Source organism: Neovison vison, chromosome 6, assembly GCF_020171115.1.
Source record: "Neovison vison isolate M4711 chromosome 6, ASM_NN_V1, whole genome shotgun sequence".
Taxonomy (NCBI): Eukaryota; Metazoa; Chordata; class Mammalia; order Carnivora; family Mustelidae; genus Neogale; species Neogale vison.
In genome coordinates, this window is record NC_058096.1 from 117,306,598 (window position 1) to 117,321,985 (window position 15,388).

At 40.6% G+C, this 15,388-nt stretch overlaps 1 protein-coding gene across 13 annotated transcripts in view; it reads left to right on the top strand.

Moving 5' to 3' along the window:
* The first annotated feature begins 12,733 nt into the window (after positions 1-12,733).
* The window catches only part of DLG1 (discs large MAGUK scaffold protein 1), a 263,928-nt gene continuing 261,273 nt past the window's right edge, over positions 12,734-15,388 (top strand). For 6 of the 13 annotated variants that reach the window (XM_044252056.1, XM_044252060.1, XM_044252055.1 and 3 more), the window contains exons 1-3: positions 12,736-12,825; positions 13,290-13,339; positions 14,002-14,133. In XM_044252056.1, the coding sequence (XP_044107991.1) occupies positions 13,321-13,339; positions 14,002-14,133 (151 nt within the window). In that variant the 5' untranslated portion in view covers positions 12,736-12,825; positions 13,290-13,320. Of the gene's footprint in view, positions 12,826-13,289; positions 13,340-14,001; positions 14,134-15,388 lie in introns of all 13 variants that reach the window. The other 7 variants (XM_044252052.1, XM_044252053.1, XM_044252054.1 and 4 more) reach the window with 3 other exon arrangements.

The window sequence follows — 15,388 nt, forward strand, 5'->3', positions numbered from 1 at the left end:
TCTGGTGCTTCATCTAACTGGCTTATGCCTCAGAGTAAAGCTATTATAATGACATTATCCTTCTAATGAGCAATGGTGCAATGCTTTGCTGATGGCAATACCCAGAATTATGCAGTGTTTAAAAGCCACCATGACTTTAGGGAATACTCACTAATTTTTCTATTGCAAATACTGTAGTCATGTTCAAAATGAATGAGTGTAATTCTTTTGGCGTTTTTTCAAACTTTTAATTCTTCTAATAAATCACAGTTCCCCAAAGGAATAAGCATAGTTCATTAGCAGTGCTAATGAAAATGTCATCTTCAGTAAAACTTACTAGAATATCACTCCCTGGATGTTTTCAGATGCTTTTGTTTGCCAACTTTATTAATGAAAAACTTTGTGGTCTGCATTAGTAAACCGAACGTAATTCTTTGGTGGGTGGGTGGGGGACAATCACCCTTAGACAAGTCATTACTTCTATAATTTTTAAAACAACTCTAACAATAACACAAGAGTGTTACCAACCTTCAGGGGTACTAAAAGACTTCTTAAAACTAAGACTAGCATGAAACGCATTATAGTTAGTAATTCTTTTCTGCCATTATATTAATTGCTGAGGCGTTTTCTTCATTCATGTTTAATGAAGGTACATTGGGAAGTTTCAAGTAAATAATTTGCCTGCTTCAGATCGTAAACAGTGACTGAAGATTAAAAAATTTCCAACTCCCGGGGCACCTGGGTGGCTCAGTGGGTTGAAGCCTCTGCCTTCGGCTCCAGTCATGATCCCAGGGTTCTGGGATTGAGCCCCACATCGGGCTCTCTGCTCAGCGGGGAGCCTGCTTCCTCCTCTCTCTCTGCCTGCCTCTCTGCCTACTTGCTATCTCTATCTGTCAAATAAAAAAAAAAAAATTCCAACTCCCAAGGCTTCAGCTATGTAGTGTCCTTCTAAATACAATTTACTTTAGTGCCCGGTTCATACGAACATGATACATATTAGTTGAACGAAATAAATGAAGGTTCTATTGAAGTAGCAGACTAAACAGTGATTCTGATATCATTTTTGCTCCTTTTGGGAGCTTCTTGTCATTGAGGAAATAAATGATGACCACCTAAATGAGAACAGTGGCCAGGTATTCTGAGCTCGCTATAGCTTGGGAATCAGCTACTATTACCTTTGTTTGGCAAGGACTCAAAGGTAGACAGAGGAGTGGGAAAACTTTATAGCAAAAAAGGGGAAAGCTTCAGCTACGCTTTAATTGGAGGTTATGAACATGGAAAAGCTGAAAGCAGGATACCTAGAAGCAGGACATTTTATACTAATTCAGAGAGCATATTTGGTTGTCTCTGGTTAGTCCTGAGTTAAAAGCAAGGGCAGAAAATAGGGAAGCAGACAGTCATTGAACACGTCCCGATCATTCTCAACCAGTTGCTGCAGAGATTGTCATTAGACTCTCTGGACTGGTTGCTGCAGAGGTTGTGGGTCAGAGATCTATTATCATAGACAGTCTAGCAAGTCTGTGTATATATTCATTCTCTCATCGTATATAGTACTCAAGTTCTCGAGTTGCTTTCTTACCTCCATCCTTCTTGAAATCTCAAAATGTAGTAGGCATGCAAAGTGATACACCAAGCTATGATACCTACTCCTAAAGAGCAGAAGTCAGAGAAGGGGGACAAATTTTACGTGAAGCATACATGCTTCTCAACCGTTTGATATTTTATTTTTTTAACCATAAACAGATTATCATTTACATGATTTTTAAAAATTGTATATTTATTTAAAATATGTACCTATAAAGAAAGCACGAGAATATGAACTAAGGAATACTAATATTTTATTTTGTTTTATTTATTTTTGGTGGGAGGAGATGTAGAGGGAGAGGGAGAGAGAGGATCTGATACAGGCTCCACGCCCAGTGCAGAGCCCAATGAAGGGCTCGATCTCACGACCTGAGTTCATGACTTGACCTGAAATCAAGAGTTGAACACTTAACTCACTGAACCACCCAGGGGCCCCAGGCATACTAATATTTTGATACATGCTAATAAGGACTGATTTTACTTGGAGTTTTTATGACTTAGCAGGGAAGATATGTCATCTTCACTCTCCAAAGATCTTCTATTTGTTTCCAGGAATTTTAGAGATTTACGCACACATTAAGTTGGAAAGCTTCTAAGAAGTGATTTTACAATCTTTGGCAAGCAGAACTGCATTTAAATCTTTCTCGAGAGAATATCAGAGATCCCTAGAAAAGAAAATTCTGTACTCTTGTCATTCTGGTCCTGTGATGGCCACTTCCTCCAGCAGCCGCATTCTTTAGGAGGAACGGTTGCCACAGCAGTGACAAGAACAGACGGCAGCTGCAATTGGAGTTACCAGATTCTTTTTTTTTTTCTTAAAGATCTTATTTATTTGACAGACAGAGATCACAAGTAGGCAGAGAGGCAGGCAGAGAGAAAGGAGGAAGCAGGCTCCCTGCCGAGCAGAGAGCCCGATGCTGGGCTCAATCCCAGGACCCAAAGATCATGACCCTAACGGAAGGCAGAGGCTTAACCCACTGAACCACCCAGGCGCCCTGGAGTTACCAGATTCTTTACATCAACCTTTAGCAATGGGACTCTGCTGAAGGATTCAATATGGCATGGAAGTCAGTTTCATCATTTAACTTCTCTTTATATAAATTTTAAATAATCTTTATCCTGAATTCAATTAGTGCATGAAAATAGTTTCTTAAAGTTCAAAGAGTGCTGAAGCTTTACAGTAATAATAATAATAATAGCAGCTCCTTGCCTTCTTCTCCCCTCTCCACTGCCTCCATTCCACAGTAACAACAACAACAACAATAATAATAGCAGCTTCTTGCCTTCTCTTCCCCTCTCCACTGCCTCCGTCCCACTCTAGAGAGGAATCTTCAGTTCTTCTAGCTGTTTCTACTGGAATCTACTTCTATGTTATATTTACTTCTGTAAATCATATAGGAGACTGAGACTTGTTCGTTGGTTGAAATTATCAGTTGCCTTTCTGGCTATCTATCTATTATCTATCTGAAGCTATCAGTTTATGGATTCACATTCTCCTATCACAATTCTCTTTTTGTTGTTGTCGAATCAGTATATTATTTTCATTACTAGGGTTACAAAATTATTGCACTTTCTATAAAAGATTTTATTTATTTATTTGACAGAGAGACAGTGAGAGAGAGAGAACACAAGCAGGGGGATTGGGACAGGGAGAGGCAGGCTCCCTGCTGAGAAAAGAGTCTGATGTGGGGCTCAAACCCCATGACCTGAGCTAAAGGCAGACGCTTAACAACTGAGCCACCAAAATATTGCATTTTTAAAAATATTTTATTTATTTATTTGACAGAGAGATAGATCACAGATAGGCAGAGAAGCAGGCAGAGAGAGAGGAGGAAGCAGGCTCCTTACTGAGCAGAGAGCCTGATGCGGGACTCGATCCCAGGACCCTGAGATCATGACCTGAGCTGAAGGCAGAGGCTTTAACCCTCTGAGCCACCCAGGCGCCCCCAAAATATTGCATTTTTGAGCCAAATAGTGTATGGTCATTATATTTTCTTTCTTACATGATTTATTTTCCTGGAGTGAATAGATGTTTCCCTTTGTTCAGTTCTCTTTCAACATCTCAAGTTTTCCCACACCCTCTAACAGCTCTGAAACACTCTTGATACATTTTTCCATATGACCAAAACTGTTTACCAATTCCATGTCTGTCTTGGATACATTGATCCTGAAGTCCTCCAACCTTTCAATCTGTATTGCTTCCTCTCAATGTTCCACTAAGCAGCTATGGGCCTGAAATTGCATTAAACCAATATCCTGAGAGTTTCCCTGCCCCCATTCCATGTTGGATTCTGTTTCTTGGATCCCGCGTCTCCTTCCTTTTTGCTTTACACCCCTGTTTTACTAAAGCGCGTTCATCTAGAAGGCTCCTAAAAAACATGCATGATTCATGGGAGGTCAATTTTGTGAGACATGGAAAAACACTTTCTTTTCAAATTTTACTCAGATTGGTAATCTGGCTAGATATATAATCCTGAAGAAAAGTAATTTTTCCTTAGAATTTTAAATGCATTGTTTTACTGTGTTCTAATTTCCAGTGTTATTGAGAATTCTGATGCCATTCTGATTTCTGATTCTTTGTACATGGACTGGTTTTTTTTTTTCTTCTCTCTGAGAGCATTTAGGATGTAAATTGCATTTCAAGTGTTTCAAAATATCACAATGTGTTTTGGTGTGGGTCTCTTTACATTCATTATTGCTGATGCTCAGGAGATCTTTTTTGACTTATAGACTCCTGTCTTTCAGTTCTGGTAAATGTCTTATGTAATCTGCTTAACTTCTTCCCCTTATTTTAGTCATTTCGTATATTATTTACTTAATTTCCTCCCCTGATCTCTCTTCAGGAATACCTATTATTTGATGTCCCTTGTTCACCAAAACTCTCACTTTCCTATATTTTCTTTCTGGAAATTTCTGTGACTTTGTCTTCCAACCTTTTATTGAATTTTATATTTTCTTTTCAAATTTAATTTCAAAGAACTTTCTTTTTGTAGTCTTTACTTCATGGGTTTGAGATCTCTGAAGATATGAGTTACAATTTCTGTTTTTTTTTTCCTTAGTCCTCCCAATGACTCTGAAATTCTGTTTTCTTTGAGTTTTTGCCCCCTGGTTTGTCAGTTTTTTGGTCTCCATCTGTCATGACGGAGGCACTCCCCAGTTGTATGATGATCTTTGGTTGCCCCTTGTTGTTGAAAGCTGAGCTGATGGAAAGCCCCTGCTACATGGAAGGGCTTTGTTGACTGGTCAGCATTCTTGAAGGGCGATAAGGTGACCAACCTGATTTTAAAAAAAAAAAAAATAGCTTTACTGAAATATAATTCACATACCATACAGTTCACCCATATGAAGCATACAATCCAGTGGCTTTTTAGTATTTTGACAAATGTGTGTCCATCACCACAATCAATTTTAGGACATTTCCATTAACCTCAAAACAAAGCAAAAGAAAACAATCTGTCACCCCTTAGCCTTCCACCACCAACCCCTCCCCTTTCATTTAGGCAACCACTAATCCAGATTTGCCTATTCTGGACATCTTGTATAAATAAAAACATATAATATGTGGTCCTTTGTATCTGGCTTCTTTCACTTAACATGATGTTTTCAAAGATTATTCATTTCATAGCATATATCAGTACTTCATCTCTTTTCATTGATGAATAATAATTTGTTGTATGGACATATCGCATTTTATTAATTCATTCAACAGTTTGTGGACTTTCAGGTTGTTTTCACTCTTCGGCTCTTATGAATACTGTTACTATGAACATTTGTATACAAGTTTTGCATGGACATAAATGTTCAAATCTCTGATACATACCTATGTGTGGAATTGTGTCATATGGTAACTATGTTGAATCATTTGAGAAACTGCCAGACTTTTCCAAAATGGCTGCACCATTTACATTCCTACCAGCAATGTATGAGAGTTCTGATTGCTCCACATCCTAGCCAGCACTTGTTATAATAACATGTATGTCTTAACAGATATGCCTTTTTGATTATGGCTAGCCCAGTGGGGGTGAAGTTGTGTCTCATTGTGAGTTTGACTTGCATTTTCTTGACAGCTGGCCTAACTTTTGTTGTGACTCTTTCAACTTTAACTATGCATTGATCTTTTTTGCATTGGCAATTCAGTTTTGAGCCCAGCCATGGCTCTTGGGGATGGAGCTTGTGAAGGACGAATAGGACTTATGAAGGAACCGCTCTATGTTCAGTGTGCAGATTTTCCCTTAGTATCCTGGTTTCATACTGTAACCACCATCTCCCTCCACGCCCGTGTCCCCAGATCTAAAGCTTCTCATTTTCTCCAGTAAATAAACTCTTGTCTTTTGAACAAAAATAGAAAGGTGGTCGCCTGAGTGTGGGGGAACCTAGCATCTCAGTTTTCCTTATATAGGTATTTAGTCATTCTCTTGTTTTTGGATCCTGTCCTACCATTCTTAGCAGCACCTCATTATCAGTGGTATCTGGAGTCTTTATTTCTTTAACTTTAACTTTATTTCTTCTACTTCTTTAGGGTTCTCCAAGACAAGTATATGTGGTTTTGGGAGGGGGGAGATTTAAATTTTTAATTAAGAAATATTTCAAATATTTCAATATTTCAAATATTCAATAATCAAATAGTCACAAAATACAGAGGATAAGTAGAAGAGACAATTTTGTATTTACCACGAACCTGCTAACACCACACACACACCCCACACACATTTTTTCCTCCCTACTTGGTTGTTGGGTTTTTGAACCTTTGGGAGGGAGTATTTACCACTTCCCCAAATCCAAACGCAGGCACTTGAATTTGACCAATTCTCCAACTTTCAGTCTTGGTGGGGTTTCTAAAGATTCTTATTTTCATCGAAGACGGAGGAACAAGTTTCTTCTTGTTCTAACATTTTGGGAGTGATTTTCTAGGGGAAAAAAGAATAGAGACATAGATTTATTCTGTTCCCTTGAATCAAAGCATCTCTAAATTATTATGGCAACATTTCTTATTAAATATTTGTTCCTCCCTTGTTCTTAAATTATTTTATTCATCTTCATTAGCAATTGATTATGCCTCCCCCTTTTTATTTCTATTCTTGTAGTTATTATTTTGTTGTCTCCCACCAGTCTTGGGTTTTATTTTATTTATTCACATAGCAATTTGCAATTTAAGATAATATCCAGCTGGGGAAATTTTTGCAGGATTTTTAACAAGCTTATTTGGAAGTTTCCTCAACTGTAGCCCAATTTATTTTTAAAAGGTAGAGAATGTTTTGATTGTAAATAATTAATCTCAGTTGATAAAATTATTTTTTGAAATGAATTAATCTAATTTAAAGAAAATTTAAATAGAAAGAAAGATTTAAATGATTCTTTGTCTTTACTGTTCTTGTGAGCTTAAAAGAAGGGAATAATAAAAAATTCAGGGTTACACAACATGAAGAACAGGAAAATTACAGTTCTAGTGAATGTCATTTCCCAAAAATGAAAGGCTGGCACAGAAAGCTTTTGGAGGAATGTGGCAGTTTTCTGTGCTACAGGAGATTGGTCACTGGACTTAATTCATGTCCAATTATGAAGAATCTTTTGGTTTCTATTGCTTATCAGAATTCTATTAGCCACGTCACATCTCAAAAATCGAAACAAATGACTTCCTAAAATTCTAATAGTGTTTCTTCAAATTGCAATTAAGTTTCCAAATTTGTGTTCTCTGCCTATGAAAGAATAATCTGGCCCAGGGGGCCTACCCAGAACTTTCTTTGAATAGACACTGGTAATCCTCTTGGCAGGGAGTGGGGTGAGGAGGCTGTCTCATGTAAGCAGATTTGAGTATTAATCCCAAGGATTTCAATATGGGATCCCACGGTTCTGTCAATATCCCAAGTTCTTCAAAAGCATAATGGCAAATTTGGTTAAACTTAGAAATGTATCTTTAGAAAAGATTACTAATTCCCATTCCGTCTCCCAGCCAAGAGAAGATTGATTATTCCTGAAATGCTGGTGGCATGCTGCTTTCACTAAAAAGTCTGTCGATAATTGTGTGTTGCTACTGTCTGGGAGCTCTTCTGGAGCTTACTTCACATGTCTGTCAAATGAGAGGATGGCATTAGATAGTGTCTGAGGGCCCTCCCAGGTCAGCTGTCCCATACATTTGTGAAAACTCTGGTTTATACTCAGGAGTACTTGTCAGGGTAAAGGAAGGAGAGAAGGAAGTTGCAGTTATTTAAATAAATGCCTTTGCATTGAAAAAAAAACAAAAACAAAACAAAACCCCCGACTCATTTAGTCATAACATATAACTAGGGTGTGCATATTTATTTCTTTGTGGTCAGAAATAAGTAATATCCTATTTCCATCAGAATTGTCTCAGCTGTGAAAGGCATTCAAATTATGATAAACAGGTAAAGATTAGCCTATTAAGTGTGCTTTATTCTATCAGAACATCTCTTAGTGCCTTTCTTTCTTTTTCTTAGTATCTTTCTCTGACTTTCAGACCATCTCTTATACATATACATGCACACACACACTGTGTGTGTGTGTGTGTGTTTGTTTGTTTTTAAGAAAGCTGTCAGGTAGAGAAAAGGAAACAGTCTAATGGAAAGAAGAGTGAACTACCGTTCAGTCCCAGCTCCATTACCAGCTAGCTTGGTGTCCTAGACAGCTTTCTTTCTTTCTTCCTCAGTGTCTTCCTCTGCAAATTGGGAGATCATAGCCAATGAGTTTATCTCACAGGTTGCTGTGAGACTACAATGTGTTAAATCTGCCTTTGAAGTCTATATGAAGGGCTATACCCATTTAAAAGTATAACTGTTTTGTCCTATACCCACTTAGGTACCCATTACACCATAATATGGTGTATTACACCATACACCATGAATTCAGGGACTAATTGTCATAGAGATGAGTAACTGCCCACATTTCAAAGGGAATTGATTTCAACTTGTACCTTTTATTCTGGTAAGAATTATCTATACAGAAGGAGATCAGTCTCAGTATCACTAAACTGGATAGAATGGATTCTTGATGTAGATAAAATGGTACTAATACCACAGTAGAGACTGAGGTTTCAAATGCTTAGAACTGTGGTCTTAGAGGTCACTTAGTCCAGCTTTCTGTCCTGAGTATGTACCTCCCTCCGAAAAGGCAGCTTTGCCTGATTCTTTTGGTCTCTGCTTGATAGGTAACTCTTAATATCTTGGGGGCAACTTCTGACAAATCATGTTAAAGAACTTCTTGTTGTCCCAGTGACTTTAGTCCTGCCCCCCAGATACACAGACTAAGCTTCTTTGAAGATTGAAATCAAGCTCCCAGATCCCTCTCTTTTCTCAAAGAAATGACTCTAGATTCTACAATCATTCCCCTTTGGGTTAAAGCTTCATATCCCTGATTGTTCTGGTTACTTTCTTCTTTCCTGATGCTGGTTTAGGTAGACTTTTCTTAAAGTTTGCTGCCAGGAAATGCCCCCCTGAGCAATTTGTGGAGATCTGACCAGCATAGTTACTTTCACATTCTCAGCACTGTTCTTCTTTTGCAGCCTAAGTTGGGATAAACATTTTTGACAGCATCACCCTCTTTCCTTTCAGTGACTGGCTTGGCACATAGTGAAAGAAAATGATACAGTAGGGTCTGGCAAGACCTGAACACCTTTACAGAGGGTAGGCTGGGGACCTGAATGGGGAAAAGGAAAAGCCAGAGACGTGAAGCTCATGGGTGGCTTGGGAAGAAGGATAGTAGGGGAGGGAAAGTTTAGAACTGAGAGATAATATTCTTAGAGATCAACTCGCTGACAACTCAAGAGAAGAATGTGAGCTTCAAGCTTTACCTTGTGGTCCTCTGACTCCTAAGTCTTCTAAGTTATTTGAAAGAAAAGTTAACATGGGGCTGGAAAGTTTGAGGAGTTTGGAAAAGTAGTCAGATGCTATGTTGGATCCTATTCAATGGCAGCTGCTACCTGTGTAAAGTAAGGAAGCCTTCAAGGATATAAAAGTTGTTTGGGGAAATCCAGATGTTACTGCTTTGTCTGTTGTGATGATATGGCAGGCAGTCTCCAAGATGGCACTTTTAATGATTCTTGAGACTGACCTAAGTAACCAGTAAGATAGTATGGAAATGATAGAGTGTTACTTCTGAAGTTAGGTCACAAAAGATGCAGCTGCTGTCTTGCCCTCTTGGATCACCAGCTCTGGTGGAAGTCAGCCACCACATCATGAAGACATTCAAGCAGCCCTGTAGAAAGAGCTTCATGGTGAAAAAAGCAGGCCTCCTACCAACAGTCAGCATTGAGTTACTAGCCATGTGAGTGAGCCATCTTGGAAGAGCCTCCCTTAATCCCCACTAAACCTTTAGATGACTAGCTCTGGTAGACATCTTGACTGTAATCTCTTGAGACACTAAGCCAGAACCTTCCAGCTAAGGTCCTCCTGAATTCCTTATCTGCAGAAACCAGGAGATAATGTTTATTGCTGTTTAAGTTGCTAAGCTACTAAGTTTTAAGCTACTAAGCTTGAGGAATTTGTTATGCAGTTATAGATAACTAATACAGGTGACTAGAAAGGAGGAATAAGGAATAAAGACCTCTCATTCTAGGCCTGGCCTTGTCCTGGCTCCTAAGGATGAAAGAAGTACTAGTTTCATTTCTCCTTTTGGACATTGCTGATAACCAACAGAGCTAGAGGATGACAAGAAGGAAGGGCTTCATGCCCTCTTGTCATTCTCTTTCTCCTCTCCCTCCTCTTTGTCTTTAGTGGAAAACTAGGATGACATTGAGAACTCATACAAATTTTGCTTTTGACTTTGCAGTGGCCCTCAGGAAAAGCTGCACTGGCCTTTATCCCCTCATTAATAGGCTGTGGCTCCTTGAGAGCAGGGCTTGGATCTTAACTGTTTCTATCCTCATTGCTTAGCAAGTGAACATATATGAATAATGAATGATATTAAGGGTGAGGGCAAAATCCCTCCTTCCTCCTGAATTCTGAAGAGATTCCATTCTTAGAATGCTTCCTTAACTGAAACTATTCCATTCACTGTTCATCAATGAAGTCTTGATAATAATAGCATGCATACCATTAGTCATTTTCACTATTACAGACATCCCTAGTTCACTATTTTAAAAATCTCTCCGTTTAAGCTCCTTGCTTTTAGGAGCTTCCTTTCACTTTTTCATCCCATTTCTTCCGTGGAATGTTGCTTTAAACTGTTGCTCAAGCTCCCAAGGTGCTTGACCTAGGGGAGCATAGGCATCTGTTGCTAAGATACCAACCACTGTCAAGTTGTCCAGAACCACAGTGGAAAGAACCCTATCTTCTGTATTGGAGACAGGAGAACCAATTCTGGGCTGCTGTCACTGATTAGCCTATATGCCCTTGGGCAAGTTGCTTCCCCTTTTTGAACCTCAGTTTCTTTATCTTAAACTGAGAGATTGGGTTTAGATGAGCTCTAAAGTCATTGTTGGGTTCTCTCAAGTTAGAATTCCAAGGTGCGATCCGAAAGTGAACCCTGGTGGTCAGCACACCTCTGAGTAACTGTTACTGTTACAGTAGGTTTTCGGGACTTCCCTTTATTAGCCCAAGCATATGGCCTTGGCGAAGGGTTGTCAGGTTTACTAGGAAGAGTCTTCCGGTTTTGAAAGATGATCTTCTCCTTTCAGTTTTGCCACTAACTCTGAGTGACCTTGGGCAAAATCTCTCTGGACCTCAGAGGAGGGAGGTCCCTGTTATCCAGACAACGCTCGAAGACCTGAACAGTGACTTTGAGAGCTTTTCGCCATTTCTCCTTCTACCACCTGGGTGTCTCAGATCCAGAGCCGGGTTCTGGCCGACCCGAAGTCCCTCTCTGCCTTGCAGTCTAAACTAAAACTAGCGGCGCGTGCCAAAAGCGGCTCGGTTCCGTAAGAAGTAGCTACAGGTGAGCTCTTAAAGGGGCCGCCAGAGCTTGGGTAATACCTGAGACTGATGGCTGCGCGGAGGGGCTCAGGCAAGGGGGTGTGAATGAATGAGCGAGTGAAAGACGGAGCAAATGTTCTCTTTCCACCCTTAAATACATTCACACTTAGACTCACTTAGACTTAAAAACCCTCTGGTAAACCCCTCAAACTCTTAATCTATCTATTTTAAAATACGAGCCTTTCTTTATTCACCGCCCTCCCCAGACTGAAGGGCTAATAATAATAAAAAAATTAATACAAAATGTTAAGTGCAGAGATTACATCCCCAACCCCCGCCCAAACTCCTCCCCCTTCCCCCGTTCCAGGCCCCAGCCGCCCCCGCCCCCGCCCCTAACGTAGGTGGTGCAGTCGGACTACTTCCCAAGACCAATTTTCCCGGTTGGGGATCCACCCCCGGGGGCACCAGGCACTCTCTCCAGCTTCGGAGTTGGAAACAGCACGTGTTTAGTAAGGTTAAAGGGTGTCTCGGAATGTCTTGGATCTGGTATAGGTGAGGTCACGTCTCTCTTCAGACACCCGGACCCTTCCGGGCCTGGCGCTCTACTCGCTCTGAACCGCGGGACACACCGGTGGGCTAGGGCGAGGTAAAGGCGGGCTCTTCCAGGGCCACCACGGACCACCTGTAGAATATGTGTGTCAACTCCTTTGTCCTCAGAGCCACTTCGATGGCCGCCCCTTTAAGAGAGGAGGTTCACTTGGGATGGTCCCCGGGTCCCCTTTCCCGTTCCCCAGCCCCCTCCAGGCCCTCCTCCCGCTTCCAACCCAAAGGTAGCAGCCCAGAGAGCCCGGGGCTCGGTGCCAGCCGCCTCCTCACTTCCCATTGGCTGAGAGCGCCGGGAAAGCGGTCACGTGGGGGCGCGGCAGTCCAGCTCCGGGGCCGCCATCTTGGCGGAAAGTTTGGGGGGAGAGCGGTTGGGGGCGCGGAAGGAGGCGAGGTTCCGGGGGTGGGGCGGCTAGGAGGGGAAAAGGCGAGCGGGCTAGCGGACCGCGGCGAGTGAGGCGGCCGCGGCAGAGGAGGAGGAGGAGGAAGAGGCGGCGGGGGTGCGGCCGTCAAGGGGAGCTCCTCCCCCGTTCCCTCACCCCCCTCAGTTCAAGCTCCTCGAGCCCCGGGCGGGGCGGGGGGACGTGGAGCGGGGCAGGGCGGGGGAGCCGCCCCGACTCGGGCCGGAGCGCACCCCAGCTCGGAGCGCTCGCCGCTTGGTGGAACTTTGTGGTGGCGCCGCAGGTGTGGGGGCCCGCGGAGGTGTGCATGTGGGGCGTGAGGGCGTCGCGGAGAGTGGCCGCAGCCCTGTCCGACCCCCGCTGGAGTAGCCTGGAGGAAGCGAGCAAAGAGAAAGGCAAGCTAGAGGAGGGGGCCCGAGGGGGGTGGGGTGATCTGCCTAGCTAGTCTTGTCTCTGCGCTGTACGGTCGTTACTGGCTTAGGGGCCAAGGGTCGGAGCGCTTCTGCACCCCCCCCCCCAGTAGCAGGTGGGAAATATGCATAGTTACGCCAGGGGGACGGTGGCCCCACGTCTAGGCATTTTTAGTACCCTTTGGAGAGGGAACAGCTTTCGAGGAGAATTTGGAAGCAGGCTTCTCTGTCTGCTCTTAATTTGTAGGGGTACCCACCCTTAGGTAAAAGCTTTCTAGATTGACTGACACTGCTGGGTTTGGAGGCTCTTTCTTTCGCTTGGGAAAACTTCTCCAGGTGTGGCCTTTTCAGATAGGGCTGGGAGTTTTTCGATGTGAGATTCAGGGGGAAGTGCTAGTTTAACCACGATTCTGTTCTTTGCTTTAGTTGTTTCTTTTCTGTTTTTAAAGGTGTGTGCCCTCTTCCTGATAGTGGAGAAAAATGCCAGTCCGGAAGCAAGGTGAGAATTTATTTCGGAACTCTCCTGTGTGTGTTTCCTGTGTGTGTTTTGTGATTGTTGTGTTTTAAAAGTATTTAACTCTCATGAGACAGCATCTTGTTAGCCTTACTACTTAGGGAATCTAAGCTTCATCATATCTTTCAGAAGAGGGAAACATCTAAATGTTTTTTAAACTTTCTTTTTTGAATCTCTCTAGTGACTCCAGAGGCAGTTAATTTGCATCCACTGAAATGTCTTTTTAAAAACTTTGAATTGGTGTTTTAATATTTTACTTTGTTATTCTTACTAAACACTCTGTGAGCAATTGTAGGATCCTGGCTAAGAGCTAGTATTTTGAAACATTTAAGATTTATATTATAATGACAAATTGTGGGTAATCTGCTTTGCATATCAGATCAGTTGAAGCTATGTTAACTAATAGCTTGATCAGTCTTTTATTGTGGTAGACTACTAGTGAACATTTATTAGCAACTGCTTGTCTTCCTCCTTTTTCTGTGACATATTTTTTTAAAAAATTTTGGTTATTCTAGGGAATAAATATGTTTGTGAACATAGTAGCATTGGTTGAGGTAGAGGATTTGGAGAAGTGTTTAGATGTCTTGGAGAATTATTTGCTGTGTAAGGAATGTGTAATTTTAATCAGACTCTTCTTTTCTTCTTAGACACCCAGAGAGCATTGCACCTTTTGGAAGAATATCGTTCAAAACTAAGCCAAACTGAAGACAGACAGCTCAGAAGTTCCATAGAACGGGTTATTAACATATTTCAGAGCAACCTCTTTCAGGCTTTAATAGGTGGGAATTAAAACATTATTTGTGACCATTATGTGTTAGCTAGACTTAATGCACCTCTGAATTCATTTATTTTAAACTTAACAGAGAGTGATGTACCTGGTTCTCTATAAGACGTTCAGTAACTTGAACATTCAGTGACATGTGTGTTTACAAAAGTATCTAATAACCAAAAAACTTTCAGTATGATTATTTCAGTGGTCTTTGGTGACATGTTTTATATTCTCAGCATTAACTATTAAAAGGTGGAGAAGTTGCAGAAATGTTTCAGGATCCAAAAAATAAAGAACAAATAACTTTTAACTTGTTTCTATATTTTACTTCTATTTCTCTGAAGTCCCTGAAAATGTTTGAAGAGTTCTGCTCTGTTTAAGGACATACATGCCCTAGTGTAGACTTCTGTTTAAACTTAGCATGCATGGAGTCAGAATTTTAGACCTGAAAATTATCTTAGAGATGATTTTGTCTAATATTATTTTGTAGCCAAGAAAATAGAAACAATGTTATTCATAACTAACTTAAATTTAAGGTGGTGCATTGTTTTAAAGTAGAACTGGGCAAGTGAGTCCTAAATTCTCTTCCTCACACTGCCACTAATTGAATGGTAATATATGTCATTTAACCTTTTTTAGGTCACTATATTTGCTGTAGAATGTGAATGTAATAGAACAATGATTTTTAGCCCTTCCTCCAACTTGATTTTAATGCAGCGAGATTCTTTTTTTAAAACAAAATCTCTTATATTGTGCACAATTCCTGATTTATCAAACAAGATGATTTGTCTCTGGACTCTTCTCTAGGTACCTAGAAAATGTGTAGACCACTGAACTAGAAAATTTGTCCCTTCCAATTCTAAGAATAAAATTTTTTAATTAATCATTGACTGTATAAATAGGACATGAACTTCATTGCATTGCATTTATTTTCTTAGTAACTTCCAAGTGGATATGACCTAACATGTGTTTATTAATAGAGTAACTTTTGATGTGTTTGTGGACTACACAAGTTAGTGTATTCTGTCAAAAAACTTAATGCTAAATTGATATTCTCTACTAAATTTTTTTTAAATTTAAGATTTTAAGGAAGACCACTCAGTACACCTGAATAATTTTTAAATCTTAGTATTATTATAGACTTGAAAAAACCTACGCAAGAATAGAGAACAGTATAATTAATAGCTCTAGCTAATTAACAATGTAATTAACTGTAACCCATCTTCAAAAATTATCAACATTCTGGTTTTTTTTTTAAACTGATG